Genomic DNA, 15,567 nt, shown 5'->3' on the forward strand with positions numbered 1-15,567 from the left:
TAGCCTGTTTGTGTAATGGCATGACCTGTGTAGGACTGAGCTGTAAACACCATGGGACAGGGATTCCCTTGTGTCATACACAGCTAGCAATGATAATCAGCAGTACAATTGCAGGATAAAAAGTGCTAGCAGGATTTTGGTAATGATAGTGAATTATTGCATTGACTGGCAGTCCAAGATGAGATATTTAAGAAGCATACTACCAGTGTCTAAAAAAAAAATACATCTCTTTGTATTGCTTTTCCACAGTCCCGAGTGATTGTGCAGCAGCCAGGAGAACGAAGCTTTCACTCTTTTTATCAGGTTAGTGTTTGCATACTCAAACACATGGAAATTAGCTGACTCGTTCCTCTCACAGACCGTACAGGCAAAGCAATTAACACATTCCTTCTTGAATGCATTTTGTAAAGGGGTGCTCTGTGTTATCACATCCTGGGGCAGTTTTCTGCCATTAACATTTCTCAGTTGGTTGAAGATGCCTAATTTTGGAGAGGGGACCATGGAAAGGTGAAATACGCTTCCTCATTCTCACATTTATTAACACATTTGTAAACTTACTAGTACTTATGAGCACATGGTATTATACCTGGACTTTGGATTAATACTTCATTTGCAGTACAGCTAATGTCCTCCTTTCTAATGAAACTTCTGTAATTTGGATGGAGCTAGTTTCATGGCACTGAGTGCATTTATATCTTATCTTCATATTTTTACTTCAGTGCTTTTCAGTATTGTTTGTGGTAGGCTGATGCCTCTGTAGCTCTGCTGGAAAGGAGATGCCCCTCATCATATCTCTTTGTAAAGAAAATGGTCAACATACCTGCTTTTATTTTGTTCAACACAGGTGTTGATATATGCCACCATGGTATGTATATGGCAGTTACTTTCCAACATGTGGCAATATGAAGATATTTCCTTGGGAAATTACAAGTGTTTGCTCCTGCATGCTTGCCTGAAAACATCTGTATGATGTCGCTCTGGTGCAGAGGTTTTGACTTGTTTTTCTTTGAGTAGTGTCCCTGTGGGCGCTGTACTCTAGGCGTTGGCTCCTCAGTTGGAGTTTTTTGCTTACAGTGCTCGTCCGGATCACGCATGCGCCGTCTCCCGGCGCTGTTGGTGCCTTTCAGCACGTGCAACCCGACCCTCTCAGTTCCTTCTCAATCGTCTGCGGTCTAAGACGGAGCCTCCAGCAGTTTCTCAGAGCTCGATTAGAGAACTTCAGTTGTTAGTTTTCACATAGAAAGTTTAGTCAGTTTTTTGTAGTTTTCTCTAGTTAACCCCAGTCCTTCCCTGTTTTAAAAATAAATAAATAAATAATGTTTTTCTTCACTTACCTTACCCTTTAGGTTGAGTTAGTTTTTCCCCTTCCCCAGGATGGTGCAACATGCCAGGCTCACCTGGCTTCAAATGATGCACCTCCTGCAAGGACGCAATGCCAGCATCTGACGGGCACACAAAGTGCATTAGATGCCTCGGTGAGGGACACATCTCCCAAAAATGTCCCCATTGTAAAAACCTGAAGGCCAGAACCAGGTGTGATAGAGACCTGAGCCTGAAGCTTATTCTTATGGAGAGATCCCTCAGACCTGCTTCTGACCCTGGACAAAGCAAATACTCATAGGAAAACCCCAGCAGGAAAAGACACTCAACTCTGCTTGACACTGACCATGGAAAAAAGAGATCACCACCCACAAAGGGTAAAATAACTAATATGAAAGAGGCTACAGGTTCCTCAGGTATGACGGTCACGACGACATCAAAGGACCCTCATAGCTCCGATATGGAGCCAGAGGCAAATCTTACCATTCCCACTCCAAGATGGTACTGTCAAAATCAATGGTCCATAGAACAGTGAAAACCACCATAATTTCGGCACTGACAGAAACCCCAGCACCGACAAATCTTACGGCACTGACATTCACTGGCACCGCTACATTGGCGCTAGTATCATCTTCGACACTGACGGCGCCTATCCCTGACACAGACCCGATCTCGGCACTGGCACCAACGACAGCACCAAGAAAATACACAGAGACATGTCCGCACCACGAATCAGAGGAGGAATTTTTAACAGCTTCCCCTCTATCACCACTATATGGCACTGATATCTCCCCGGTGCACTTCAACCAGGACAAACCTATTTCTCCTCTATTGTTCTCCAGTGATGATGACTACCATGGGGAAGAGGCGACATTCTCTCCTAACATTCTTCACCTAAGGGGCAGGCAGTCAAACATCAACCACACCACAGACCCCCAACACATCCATGGATGGGACCCCCATGGTTTGGGCCACCAGTTCCCTACCATATGCAGTGACCTGGTTGGGATACCTGATCTACGTACTCTACCTCTCACAGTAGGTCATCTACCTCTCACAAACATAGAAACAGATCGCCAACAAGATTCATTCCAACAGGTGTTGTACCTCAACCTTTGGAGGAAAAAGTGCAGCAGGAAACAACACCAACAGCACACAGTTCATCCTCCTCTCCTCTGTTATCCCTCCACCTCCTCCTACTGCTGATGATTTTAAGCAGTTTCAGGACCTCTTTAAGAGAGTAGCGGACAACCTAAAGATCCCACTTCAAGAAGTCGCCAGATCACAGTACAAACTGCTCAAGATTCTTCAGACAGACATCAGCTTCGTCCAAAATCTCTCTCCCTATGGATGACACCCTCCTGGAACTGGCCAATAACATCTGGCAAATATCAACCACCTGCAAAAGGGCTGACAAAAAATACTATGTACTCACCAAGGTCACAGAATTCCTTTTTACCAACCAACACCTAACTCTCTAGTTGTAGAGGCAGCTAACCAGAAGGGTAAGCAACATCACCATAAGTCCATGCCACAAGATAAGGATGACAAGCAAATGGACTTAATGGGCAGAAAAGTAAACACCTTTGCAACTCAACAGCTAAGAGTGGCAAGTTACATGGTGCTCTTATCTAATTATAACCAGAACAACCATACGAAAAAATCAGAATTTATTGACAATAAGAACAATTTCAATCACTCATAAAAGAGAGAGAGTTAGTTGCAAGGACTGTGCTACAAGCCTCCCTCGACATTGCGGACACCGCGGCCAGAACAGTTGCAACCACGATTGTTATGCGCAGATCATCATGGTTCCACTCTGCAGTGCTACCCAAACAGCTACAGGCCAAAATCGAGGATCTTCTGTTCGACAAAGTGAATCTATTTGCGGAGAAAATGGACGAAGTCATGCATATCATGAAAGATTCTTGGGCCACACTCTGCACCTTTGGGATAAATACACCTGCAACAAGGAGAAAATCATTTAGGTATCAACCTTGTAATTCCAAATACCAACATCAGACGCAATACAGACGATATGACCCACCTCGAAACAGACAAAGACCTCAACGACGTAGACAACCAAACCAGCAGCCATCAACATCTCAGACTGTCCCCCCGAAGCCTCAATTTTGAAGTTTTGGTTGAGGGCCTGCTCGACCTCCTCCAGTTTCCAGAGCCAGAAATGCTGAAAAAATACCATACTTTTCAACATCAGCTGCGCCTGTTCTACCAAACTTGGGCAAACATTACAACGGACAGATGGGTCTTAGAAATTGTCCGATCAGGATATATTATCCCCTTCATCTCCAAACCTACTACCCAACCTCCCTTCCAGTCCCTCTTGAGGGACCCATCTCACGAGTACCTACTACAACAGAAGGTCGAACACCTATTACAAATAGGTGCCATAGAAGATGTCCCACCTCAACACTGGGGCAGAGGTTTTTATTTCCATTACTTCCTGACCCAAAGGAAGAATGGAGGTTGGAGACCAATTTTAGACCTCAGAAGGTTGAACAAGTTCATAAAGGTGCAAACATGCAGGATGGTCACTGTCTACTGCAACGAGCAGCTCTAGAGCAGGGGGACTGGTTTGCAGCCCTCGACTTTCAAGATGCATATTTCCACGTCACTATTCATCCAGCACACAGAAGATTCCTAAGGTTTACACTAGGAATCAATCACTACCAATACGCGGTGCTACCCTTCAGTCTCTCCACTGCCCCAAGGATGTTTTCCAAAGTGCTTGCCATTGTATCAGCATACTTACGCAGACAGGGGATAACCATATTGCCTTACCTGGCTGATTGTCTTATAAAGGCATGAATCCGACTACAGGCCATTCAAGTGGTACAAATTACAAGGACGTTCTTTCAGAATCTAGGGTTGATGATAAACGACAAGAAGTCCATCCTAAAACCTGTGCAGCAGATAGAGTTCATAGGGGCATACCTAGACTCCTGCACAGCCAGGGCATCACTACCAAAGCACAGATTCAATGCCATAGTGAACCTGCAATCCACAATAGAAAACAGCCCGACCGTAACTGTCCACACATCTCCAAATCCCAGGACATATGGTGGCCACCACTTTTGTAGTGCAACATGCATGACTACATATGTGAGCCCTACAACTATGGCTCTTGATAGTGTACAGACCACAAAAACACTCACTACACAAGATGCTGACTATGCCAAACAAAGTCAAATGTTGGACACAATCCACGAACTTAATATCAGATGTCCCATTCACATGAGAAACACCCTCAATCATGATAACTATGGATGCATCCCTAATGGGCTGGGGAGCATACCTGCAAAAACACATTATACCAGAGGAAACAAATCTTCACATAAATCTGCTAGAACTATGCATGGTCCGCAATGCGTGTCTCCACTTCCTACTCATTATAATGAACAAATCCATAAAGATAATGATGGACAGCATCGTGTGCATGTTTTACATCAATGGACAAGAAGGAGCAAGATCCATCTCGCTATTCACAGAAGCGATAAAACTATGGAATTGGTGTATACGCCACATCAGCATCTCAGCGAACTACTTACCTGGCATTCAGAACACCACCGCAGACATCCTCAGCAGGCACTTTGGCTTCAATCACGAGTGGGAGTTACACAACAGAATCCTGAAAAACATATGTCAACAATGGGGCTACCCCAAAATTGATTTATATGCCACAACTCAGAATTGCAAATGCCGCTACTTCTGCTCAAGAGCGGGGTTAGGAAAAGGATCGATGGGGGAATGCATTCCTCCTCGACTGGAATGCGGATCTACTCTATGCATTCCCACCCATCCCACTGATATCCAGAACCTTACACAAAATACGCAAAGACAAAGCAAGAGTAATAATGATAGCTTCATTGCGGCCCAGACAAACACGGTTTACTTACCTGATGCAAATGTCAGCATGCAAACTAATCTCTCTACCATTCCTCAGGGATCTCCTATCTCAAGACAAGGGGTGTACCCTTCATCCCGACCTGAAGAAGTTACATCTGACAGCCTGGCTCCTAATTGGTTCCGACAAGCAAAACTACAATGTTCAGAACCAGTAAAACACACATCGTTAAACAGCAGGAAACCTGCTACCAGGAAAACTTACCTTAAAAAATGGTGCAGGTTCATCACACTGTGCCAAATGAATCCGGTCTCTGCCACAAATCACAACCATTCTTGACTATCTTCTCAACCTAAAAGAAGCAAAACCTTTGATTAAGACTCTCAAGGTACATATAACAGCCATCAGCATCTTCCACAACCACATAGACGACAAATCAATTTTTACACATCCAATTGTGAAACGTTTCATGACAGGTATTCCCAGCGTATACCCACATATTTACACTCCCCCCTCCCCGAAGTTCTCTCTGCCAAATGAGGGCACTGCTCAAGGGTCACCTAGAGTGGAACACCCACAGGGACACTACTTGTGCAGTAACTGAAGTCCTTCGAGATCTGTGTCCCTGTGGGTTCTCCACTATTCACCCTTTCCCCTCTACTTCAGAGTCAATGGTTAGGGCTCCACGGTCGAAAGGAACAGGGGGTTGGGTCGCGTGCACTGAAAAAGGTGCCAACAGTGCCACGAGACGGGGACGGTGCATGCACAACCCAGACGAGTGCTGCTGGCAAAAATCTCCGATCGAGGACATGCCAACACCTAGAGTGGAGCACCCACGGGGGGGACATCTCGAAGAATCTCAGTTTACTGCACAAGTTAAGTAACCCTCTCTTTTTAAGATTGTTGCTTTAGCAGCCTTAAAGGCAATCACCTTGAAGGTGTTTTTGGCTCTGTAACGGGAGGCTTGTGTACATCATAGCCACAGTGCTTACACAGCCTTTCCCTATGACTGGAAAATCCACTGCGAGATGCTTACTTGCTTCAGTGGCCACAGCTGTTTGCATATGAGTAATGGAAATAGAAAGTTGTGGTCATGCTCACCATGCATGAGGAAGAAGGATCAGAACGTATTCAAAACTGCAGTAAATGAGTAACTTATTATATTACACCAATTGTGAACATATTACCAATTGTGAACGTATTGGATGATGGGTTTTTGGTTTTTTTTTTATTGGTGTTTTTTAAAATACTATTTGCACAGCTTCTCCAGGGAGGTTCTGATCAGATACTACGTTCTCTACATCTTCAGAAAGATTGCTCTGCCTACAGCTATATCCGGACTGGAGCGCAATTAAAGGTGAGGGTGCGGGTTGTTCTAAAGTTGTAAATGCATCTGGGGTACATTGATTTTAGCTGTACATCCTTGCTCATAATTCCCTCGGAAGATATCATAAGATGAGTGGAGAATTCCAGCCACAAACTAAAAGACTGCTGTGGTGGGGTGCTGTGCTTTGTTGCTGCTTCCTTCCTGCAGCAGCTGGCAGTGTGGTGATGAGAGGGCAAACAGCCCAGTACAGGCAGGCTGGAAGGGGTCTCTAAGAATCAATCTTAACAGCTTATGGTCTAAGTGACTTCACACAGATTAGTTTCCTATGGGCATGTGGGGCTTTGGTTATTGAGAGCAGACCCCCAAACAAATTGGTTCCCAGTGCATGCACAGTTTTGACCTATTTTCTATCTCACGCCATTCATGGCATCTCCTTTAGATCAGTGATACAACCTGATCTTCTTCAAGTGGTTGTACTGTCCATTCAGCTTGAGGTTTGTGCATGTCCAGTGCATTATCATCAGAGATTTTCCCCTTAGCGGTACCCATCAGGGTGGTCCATGCACCCTCTGCTGCTGCCTGCTGCTGCATGGTGTTATAAAGGATAAAGCCACTCCCAATCTCCTCATCAGTTCCTTCTTACTGCCCGTGACAGTTGTTGCGTATCTTGCTCCTGCAAATTTCCTTCATTTTACATTTGTATGTAGTTGGTACTCGTTAATAGTTTGTGTTAGGATAGTGTAGTATTGGGTTATGGAACAGGTTAATAACTCTTCCCCATCAAAGGTTGTACATCACTTATTTCTACCCTCAGCAAAGCAGAACAAACAGAGCAGGGCTCTGTCTGTCTGAAACATTTGAACAAGAACCTGAAGGAGACACACCTTCACATTTCCATTTTATCGTCCCAGAGACAATTCTCCTATTTTGCCTGTGGATGGAAGCTTTTTCAACTCGGCCATTTCATTTGGAATGCGTTCCAGAGGTCTTTTCCAGGATTATGGTAGCAAACCCTATATTTAGGATGCCTAACACTTTTCATTAAGAAGGATTCTTGCAAACTTTTCTTTGAGATGGTCTCACCTCTCTGTGGTTTGCAGCAGGCTTTTGATGTTCAGGGAGGATGTGACCCCATGGTAGGAAAATGGCTTCTCTGTTTCATGAAAATCTGTTCTACTTTTGCTGTGTTATAAACTGTTAAATATCTCCTTTTCCCTTCTCTTGCTTGTATGCTTCACATACAAGATAGATTTTCACATATCTTGCTTGTATACTTCACATTTTGATAGTGTGCTGAATTAACTGGACACATGAACGTTCTATGGACAGGCAGCGGTAGCAGCGGACACTATACTGGCAAATCCTGGCAGCTGCAAGAGTTGCTTTAGTAGCAGGGGGTGGAAAGAACAGGTTTGGGCACATCCCCTTTGGCCCCTGGACCCGGCACATGGTCTCAGTGACCCATGGCCCCTCTGGTTCTTGCACCACATGGAGTAGGAACCAGACTAGGCTTACCACCACTGAACTGCTGGAGCCAGGCGGGTAAACTCCCATCCCGTCTGGAGGCACCATATAGGACAGAGCTCATCCAGTTCTTTGGGGTGGCAGGGAGGGTGTGTTGAGGGGAAAGAGCCAGGATCCAGCATTTCATATCGCTTTCTGGATAAGTGTATTGCTTCTGCCAACTAGTCTTGTATCTCAAGCGTTTCTGATGCATGACGGGAGAGTTTTTAGTTGTACATGCCTTTTTCCTTTAAATAGAAGAGAGAGAACAGTTTTGTGTAAGTAATTTCCTGTGTTAAAAGTGCTGTTTAGGTTGCAGAGTCAAGTAGTTGAAAGCTAGGAACCTGCACAACCATAATTGGCTTCCTTGTGCATATGCATTGTAATGGTCTTTAATTGCATGATCACATACTATTTCCATAGGTCCCCAGCTTCTTTCAGATTATAGGACCGATGTACAAAGGAGGCATAATTAAATTCATGGGTAAAACTGGCATTTCTTAACTTTTGAGTGGTTGATTTTTCAACCTAAATAACTGAAGTTCTTTTGGTATGTGATAAATAAGATAGTGACTGTGACCTACTGTTCTGGGCAGATTTTTTTAGTAACACTTCCGTGACTGATGGTCATTGCATAATGGCTGCCACATCGGGTCCCTAAAGCTGTACCATGGTGCTGCTTTATATTCTAGAGTATGAAAGTTACTAAATCAAATACATCTCCATTTTCCTCAGTGTTCTATCAATGATGGTGCAGAGTTCAAAGCAGTGGCAGATGCGATGAAAGTGATAGGCTTCAAACCAGAGGAAATTCAGACTGTCTACAAAATTTTGGCTGCCATCCTTCACTTGGTGAGTTGTCTGCATGTGGGTTTGCGCAGGCTGTTCTTCCAGGATGGCAATGGCAGGGCGGCCAGGCTGTATTACTTGTTTGTATTACTGTGTGACTTCAACAGTTGAGTTGGGGTTTTTCTATCCAGAAGCAGTTGGAAGTGTTGTTTGGTTGGAAAAGTCAACACTATTCCTGCCTGCCAGTAGTGGGTCAAATTCCCCTGTGTGACCATCGTGATCATCTAGTCTCACCTCCTGTATAACACAGGACATAACATTTCCCCAAAATAATTCAGACTATTGGCTCATTAATCTTCATGTCTGTTTTTCTGGTGATATTATTAAACTGGAAACTACATTCTATCACTTGGTGGTGAGCTGTAGTGAAGATGGAAGGGATAAGTATAAATAAACTGTGGGTTTTGCTTAGTGTGTTTTAATTCCAACTCCTCTCTAGACTCCTGACTTGTAACAGTCTTTGCTTGATTAAACTTCATGTGAATTAGTTTGTCATAACTTTGTTCCTTGAATCCTGCTAAACACTAAAGATCAATTTTTTCTCTTGGTCATGGGTGTGCTGCTTCTGTTAAAGTTAGGAGTGGCACATACACAACTGAGCACAACTTTGTCCGACTTTAGTAATGTGCTAATGGGTGTTTCATTTGTTGATGAACTGAATAACAAATCAATCCCTGGAAATGAAGTGCCTACGTCAGCATTGCTGACAGTGTTCTCAGCCAGAGGCATACTGAGCAAATCTTGTCTTTCACTACTTGCTACAGGGGAATTTGAAGTTTTCAGTAGATGGCGATACACCTGTGATTGAAAATGGGAAGGTTGTGTCAGTCATTGCAGACTTGCTGTCGACAAAGTCTGACATGGTGGAAAAGGCCCTGCTTTTTCGAACTGTGGCTACAGGCCGGGATGTCATTGACAAGCAGCATACAGAGCAGGAAGCCACCTATGGTAGAGATGCCTTTGCAAAGGTGAGTCTGAATTCGGTGTCTACAAGTTTATGCTAGTTTGTCATGCAGCAGTGTCTCAAACCCATGCCTCAGGTTTTGCTCTTTAATTTCACCAGTGGGAGGAGCCTGTGGGTGAGTGAAAGTATTTCAGCGTTGGAAATCTATGTAGCATATGGTGCAGCAAAGACTGCAGATACCCAGTGAAGTTGTAAGAGAGGGTCGCTAAGTTTTGGGGCTGTTATTCTGGATGTGTCCTCCTCAGTGTATATTTTTAAAATGTTCACATAGTGAATGACTTATCTTTCTAAATTGATGGTGCAGCAAACTTAGAATTTTGTCTATGAGCTTATAGACTCATAGACTTTAAGGTCAGAAGGGACCATTTTGATCATCTAGTCTGACCTCCTACATAACACAGGCCACAGAACCTCACCCACCCACTCCTTTAATAGACCCCTAACTTATGACTGAGTTATTGAAGTCCTCAAATAATGGTTTAAAGACTTCAAGATACAGAGAATCCCCCAGCAAGTGACCCAGGCCCCATGCTGCAGAGGAAAGTGAAAAACCCCCAGGGTCTCTGCCAATCTGCCCTAGGGGAAAATTCCTTCCTGACCCCAAATATGGCAATCAGCTAAACCCTGAGCCATGTAGGCAAGACTCACCACCCAGATACCTGGAAAGAATTCTCTGTAGTAACTCAGAACCCACCCCATCTAACATCCCATTGCTGGCCATTGGGCATATTTACTGCTAGTAGTCAAAGATCAGTTAATTGCCAAATTAGGCTGTCCTATCATACCACCCCCTCCATAAACTTATCAAGTTCAGTCTTGAAGCCAGCTAGGTGTTTTGCTCCCGCTGCTCCCCTTGGAAGGCAACCCACAAAACAATTTTGACTACTGGTTTGCCAAGACCTTGGAAGCCTCTTCTGTGTTAGCTTATGACTTCATACAATGGAAATGCTATGAATGAGATGGAGAGGGCAAGATTTTTTATTGTTCTAGCTGTCTGCAGTGGAATGGTATGACATCCTTAGACACATGTTGAAGATCATAAAAATTCAACACCTTTGGTTGTTGGGCAATGACAACAGCCTCATTTGGAAGAGTGATACTGGCGGACTATTGGGAGAACACTTAACTACTCACATTTATTTTAATTGTGGGAAGAAGGAATGGAGGGAGTTACGGTGGTATTGGGTAAGGACTAACATGTGGACCTGTCAACTTGAGTGTCCTTTTAAGGTTGTTACACTGCCATAGCTGCTTAGCACAGGTGTCACTAATTTGAGTGATTAGATTCTGAAGACAGAAAATGACCTTGCTTGTGATATATGGAAAGAATAGAAGTTTCTCAGACTTTTTTTGATCTGTTTAATTTTAGCAGGATTTTTACCATTGAATATGGTTTAATCTGAAAACAAATCTTGAACAAAGCTATTACAGACACTAGTATAGAGACCTGACAGAAATACAGCTACATCAGTTATGAGAGAGATCAGAAATGTAGCCCAGTGTTTGTTATACTTGCAGGCTATATATGAGCGCCTTTTCTGTTGGATTGTGACACACATCAATAACGTCATTGAGGTGAAGAACTATGACACCACAATCCACGGGAAAAACACAGTCATTGGAGTCCTGGATATCTATGGCTTTGAGATCTTCGACAACAACAGGCAAGCTGCATTGCTAGAGAAAGAAACTGATGATTCGTCTTTCCTCAAATGAAAAACTAATCAATTCTCTTTCTCAACTTTATTTTTGTAGTTTTGAGCAGTTCTGCATTAATTACTGCAATGAAAAGCTGCAGCAGCTTTTTATTCAGCTAGTTCTAAAGCAAGAACAGGAGGAGTACCAGCGAGAGGGGATTCCCTGGAAGCATGTGAGTGAATTGGCAGCGGGGCTCTGTTTGAATCCAGTGTACCATTATAGGGCCTAGACTGAAGTTGCTTGCTGTGTAAATTCCCATCAAAATCAGTAGGAGCTTTGTGTCCAGAGCAGCTGCGGCATCAGGCCTGTTATCCATAAATCAGACTCTGAAAGAAGCAAACTGAAAATACGTGTATGACAGCCTTTCTGCATGTGCCATGGTTTTGGAAACTGAGTAGTTCTATGTGTATGACAACATTTTGTGGGCTCTCTCTGACTACAGTTGTAAATGGCGTGATAGGTACTTTGTCCACTTGAACAGGTGTTCAAGTAGAAAGATTCTTTGAAATTGATCCTTTCTAAGTGGCATTGTAAAATAGGATTTTGATTAGAAGATGCTGATTAGGATTGTATAGGCATTACAATCCTGATCCTGTACTATAGAAAATCAGTGGCAAATTTCATTGATGAAAAATCTGATCTATGATTGCATAGATCAGGCTTTATGAGTAGTTATGAAAATGTAATGGGGAAATCTCTCATAGGAATTCATTTCAAGGAATTTTTTGTTTTTAGACTTGAATGTTGGTGATGAAAGTAATGTTTACAGAACTCCTGTGCTGTAAGAGGAAGAGCCAGATACTGGGCCAAATTCTCGGTTATGTTTATCTTCCAGCTTGAATCAATGGGGTTTCCACTGGCGTAACTGAACAGAGTTACACCTACTTTTTAATGCTAATGACTAGGGTTTTTTTTTTTTTTTTTTTTTTGCTTGCTTTAATAAAATCTAATCCTGATACAATTACTGTTTTCAGTCCCCAGACCCGAGTAAGGGATGGAATTTGGACATGAGTACCTGTTACAAGAACACTTCTCTTAGTTAGAAAAGGAAGTCTGAATATATGGTCTGCAGTCCAGCATATTTTCAGATAATGAATAGATCTGTGTGGGAAGCATCAATTTTCATTACACTTTGTAGGTATATTTTACTTTCACTACCTCAGTGGATCTCAAATTATGGTCTAAGGAGCATCAGTGGCCCACGGAATGGCACGTTTTGCAAAACAAGCAGTGGGATATTTTGGGGAGGCAGAAGTCTAGGAGGAAAGAAACTCTCCCAAAGTGTTCTGTAGAATGAAACTGTTGAGCACTGCACTACTATGCAGAGACAGTTTAGTTTCTTGTGCTTCTCAGTTTAGTTTCTTTATTAAACAGTTAATAAAACTGTATTGCGCACAATTCTCCCTGTCTGGTTACTATGTGCATAGATCTGGGTGTTGTTTGTTCATCCATTCTTTCTCACTCACTAGTCAGAGAAGACCTGTAAATATTTGTTCTTTTGTATTCTGCAGATTGATTACTTCAACAACCAGATCATTGTAGATCTGGTGGAGCAGCAGCACAAAGGGATCATTGCTATTCTGGATGACGCCTGCATGAATGTTGGAAAAGTCACCGATGAGATGTTCCTTGAGGCACTGAATAACAAACTGGGGAAACATGCACATTTCTCCAGCAGAAAGGTAACCTGTTCATCTGTGTAATCAGAACCCACCTCCCTTCACATGCAGCATATGCTCTATCATTCTAAATGGGATAATGAAAAGCACTCGGGCAGTGACTTGAATAGAAGAAGGCCCTTTTCTAGAATAAAACGTAAATGTCTCCTGCTGTGCATAGAATTTCTGTACTTATGCAGCCAATCAAGTTCTCTAGTTTAGAATTAGTTGATGAATGTTATAGAGCTTTGTATCCAGAAGAGGGAGCTAAAGTATGGTCAATGCTGTGGATTTTATTTCAAGGGAAAATGGGGAGCATGAACTTGTCTTGACATATCATGATGTCATTTATAACCAATAGGTGCACAGTTCCAGTTCATGTGACTGTTTCCTACTCAACCAGCTTAAATACACAGTGGCAGTGAAAATGGCTCACATTTCTGCTTTATTATAGCTATATAATCTTCACCCTCACTGGCTACAAAACGTGCTCACCTTAAATGGTACTGATAATCCTCCAGACCCTTTTGATTTGCTTTGTTTTTGGTGTGACATACCAGTTAAAAGACTTTATTTGTTGCTTGGTAGTATTTTAAAAAGAGATTACTGGCCTGATAAATTTGAAAACCACTCATATTGAATAATGTCCTTTAGTTTACTGATGTCTTTTCACTGAGAGATTGTATTTGAAATTTATTCATTAGAATACTGTCTTCTCCACTGCACAGCTTTGTATATAGAGCAGGAATATAACCTTAGCATACTCGTATAAGAAATATGCTAGAGACTGTCTCCAGAGACTCTGAATTCAAACAATAGGAGAAGCTGGATCTTGCTTGTTTTACTGAGGAATGAAATGGAAGTAAAATAAAAAGTGATTTTCATTCAGCTCTGACTTATCCTTAAGCACACTTCACTTGGAGTGTAGCTGTCAGCTAAACTTCTGTACACAATATTTTGATAAACAGCAAACAATAGTCTCACTGTCAGCACTAAACTGCAGGATTGCTGTGCAGTGAAGGTAGGGGCATTTGCTATGAATACTTCAAATATGATGAGTAAATGGCTATGAGTTTACTCAGTGTGTTGAAGTGTTATGTCCATCGTGCATAGTTGAGGCTAAAGAATTTGCATCCAAATTCACTACTTTGTTGTTAATAATGCTTGTGAATGGTGCCAGTCTCAGTGGTATGAGGAATGAAGTCTTGTATTTGCAGAAAGGTATAGCATGAGCAACAATAGTCCAGATCCCCAGTGCTACCCTGCCAATATACCTAAGCCCAAGGGAAGAGAGTTCATTCTCGGTGGCCTGTTTGTTCCTTCATCTCTTCTCTGCAGAGGCCACCAGCAAGTGGCTATCCATGGAGATGAGAGCTGCTGGTATAATGTGCTGATGTGGGGGGAAGTGAATTTGACAAGGAGTGAGGGCCTATAAATGGGAAAGACAACTGCCTGAACCACTGCCTGCAGGAGTTTCTTCACTGTCTAGGAAACATTGAAAAGTATAATGTAGTGCTGATACCAGTATTCCTCAGCAGGGAGTGGCATTTTCAGGATATTCTATATTAGCACAGACTAAATGAGAAAACAAGGAATAAATTTTTTTAAAAAGAGCTCTGCCTCATGTATAGCCAGTTATATTAATTATTGGTGGAAAAAACAATAATATCAGCTAGTGTAAATCAATATTACCTTGAAGGTTTTGACCCATAAAATCCTCAACATCTTGTTTCTTCTTCTGACCTCTTGCACCCTGCAAATATCATTCTTCTCACTAATACCTGGAATATCTTTCTTACTGGCTGTTGCTTCCTCCAGTTACCACTCAATAAGAGTCTGAGCTGTTTCCATCTTTCATATTTTAAATTATAAATAAAAACCTGGTTTCATTTTGCTTCCACTTATTTACTTGCTTTTGTGGACTGCAGTCAAAATCTTGTGGGTGTCTGTCAGGTAAAGTCTTAGCATAAAGTACTGTGTAAATTAAAGATATTGAGGAAGATGTTCTTAAAGAGTTAAAATACATGTGCCGATATGTTCTGGGAATAGCGCCTGTTTTCCAGCCTCACGGTTAATACTTCACTGTCCCCCTCTACAGTATGTTGCACTCCGCATCAGTGTGGATAATGTCTAAGGGGCTGCTATGCCCTAAATAGTAGTGTCCTAGTTTATGTACTGCATATCCAATCCACTGCTTTCTGCTTGGTTGTCCTGGTTATTCTGGTGAAACCCAGACAAACTAGGATAAATCCAAGATTTTCACTGTGTGAATAAATATTTAGATAGCAAAAATGTACTATCCTTAGAGCAAAAAATGTACATCTTGTTGAGACTTTCTTCTCAGAATCACCTAACAACATAGTTCTGCATGAAAATTAATTAT

The 15,567-nt window shown here is 42.4% G+C and overlaps 1 protein-coding gene across 3 annotated transcripts in view; it reads left to right on the top strand.

The window, feature by feature from the left end:
• MYO1D (myosin ID) overlaps positions 1-15,567 on the top strand; it is a 266,476-nt gene that overhangs the window by 68,922 nt on the left and 181,987 nt on the right. For all 3 annotated transcript variants that reach the window (XM_067556265.1, XM_067556264.1, XM_067556266.1), the window contains exons 5-11: positions 250-303; positions 6,447-6,542; positions 8,751-8,867; positions 9,629-9,832; positions 11,347-11,492; positions 11,584-11,698; positions 13,038-13,208. In XM_067556265.1, coding sequence (XP_067412366.1) covers positions 250-303; positions 6,447-6,542; positions 8,751-8,867; positions 9,629-9,832; positions 11,347-11,492; positions 11,584-11,698; positions 13,038-13,208 — 903 coding nt within the window. The remainder of the gene's footprint in view (positions 1-249; positions 304-6,446; positions 6,543-8,750; positions 8,868-9,628; positions 9,833-11,346; positions 11,493-11,583; positions 11,699-13,037; positions 13,209-15,567) is intronic.

Source organism: Emydura macquarii, unplaced genomic scaffold, assembly GCF_026122565.2.
Source record: "Emydura macquarii macquarii isolate MOO-44397 ecotype Brisbane River unplaced genomic scaffold, CSIRO-AGI_Emac_v2 contig_1692, whole genome shotgun sequence".
Classification (NCBI taxonomy): Eukaryota; Metazoa; Chordata; order Testudines; family Chelidae; genus Emydura; species Emydura macquarii.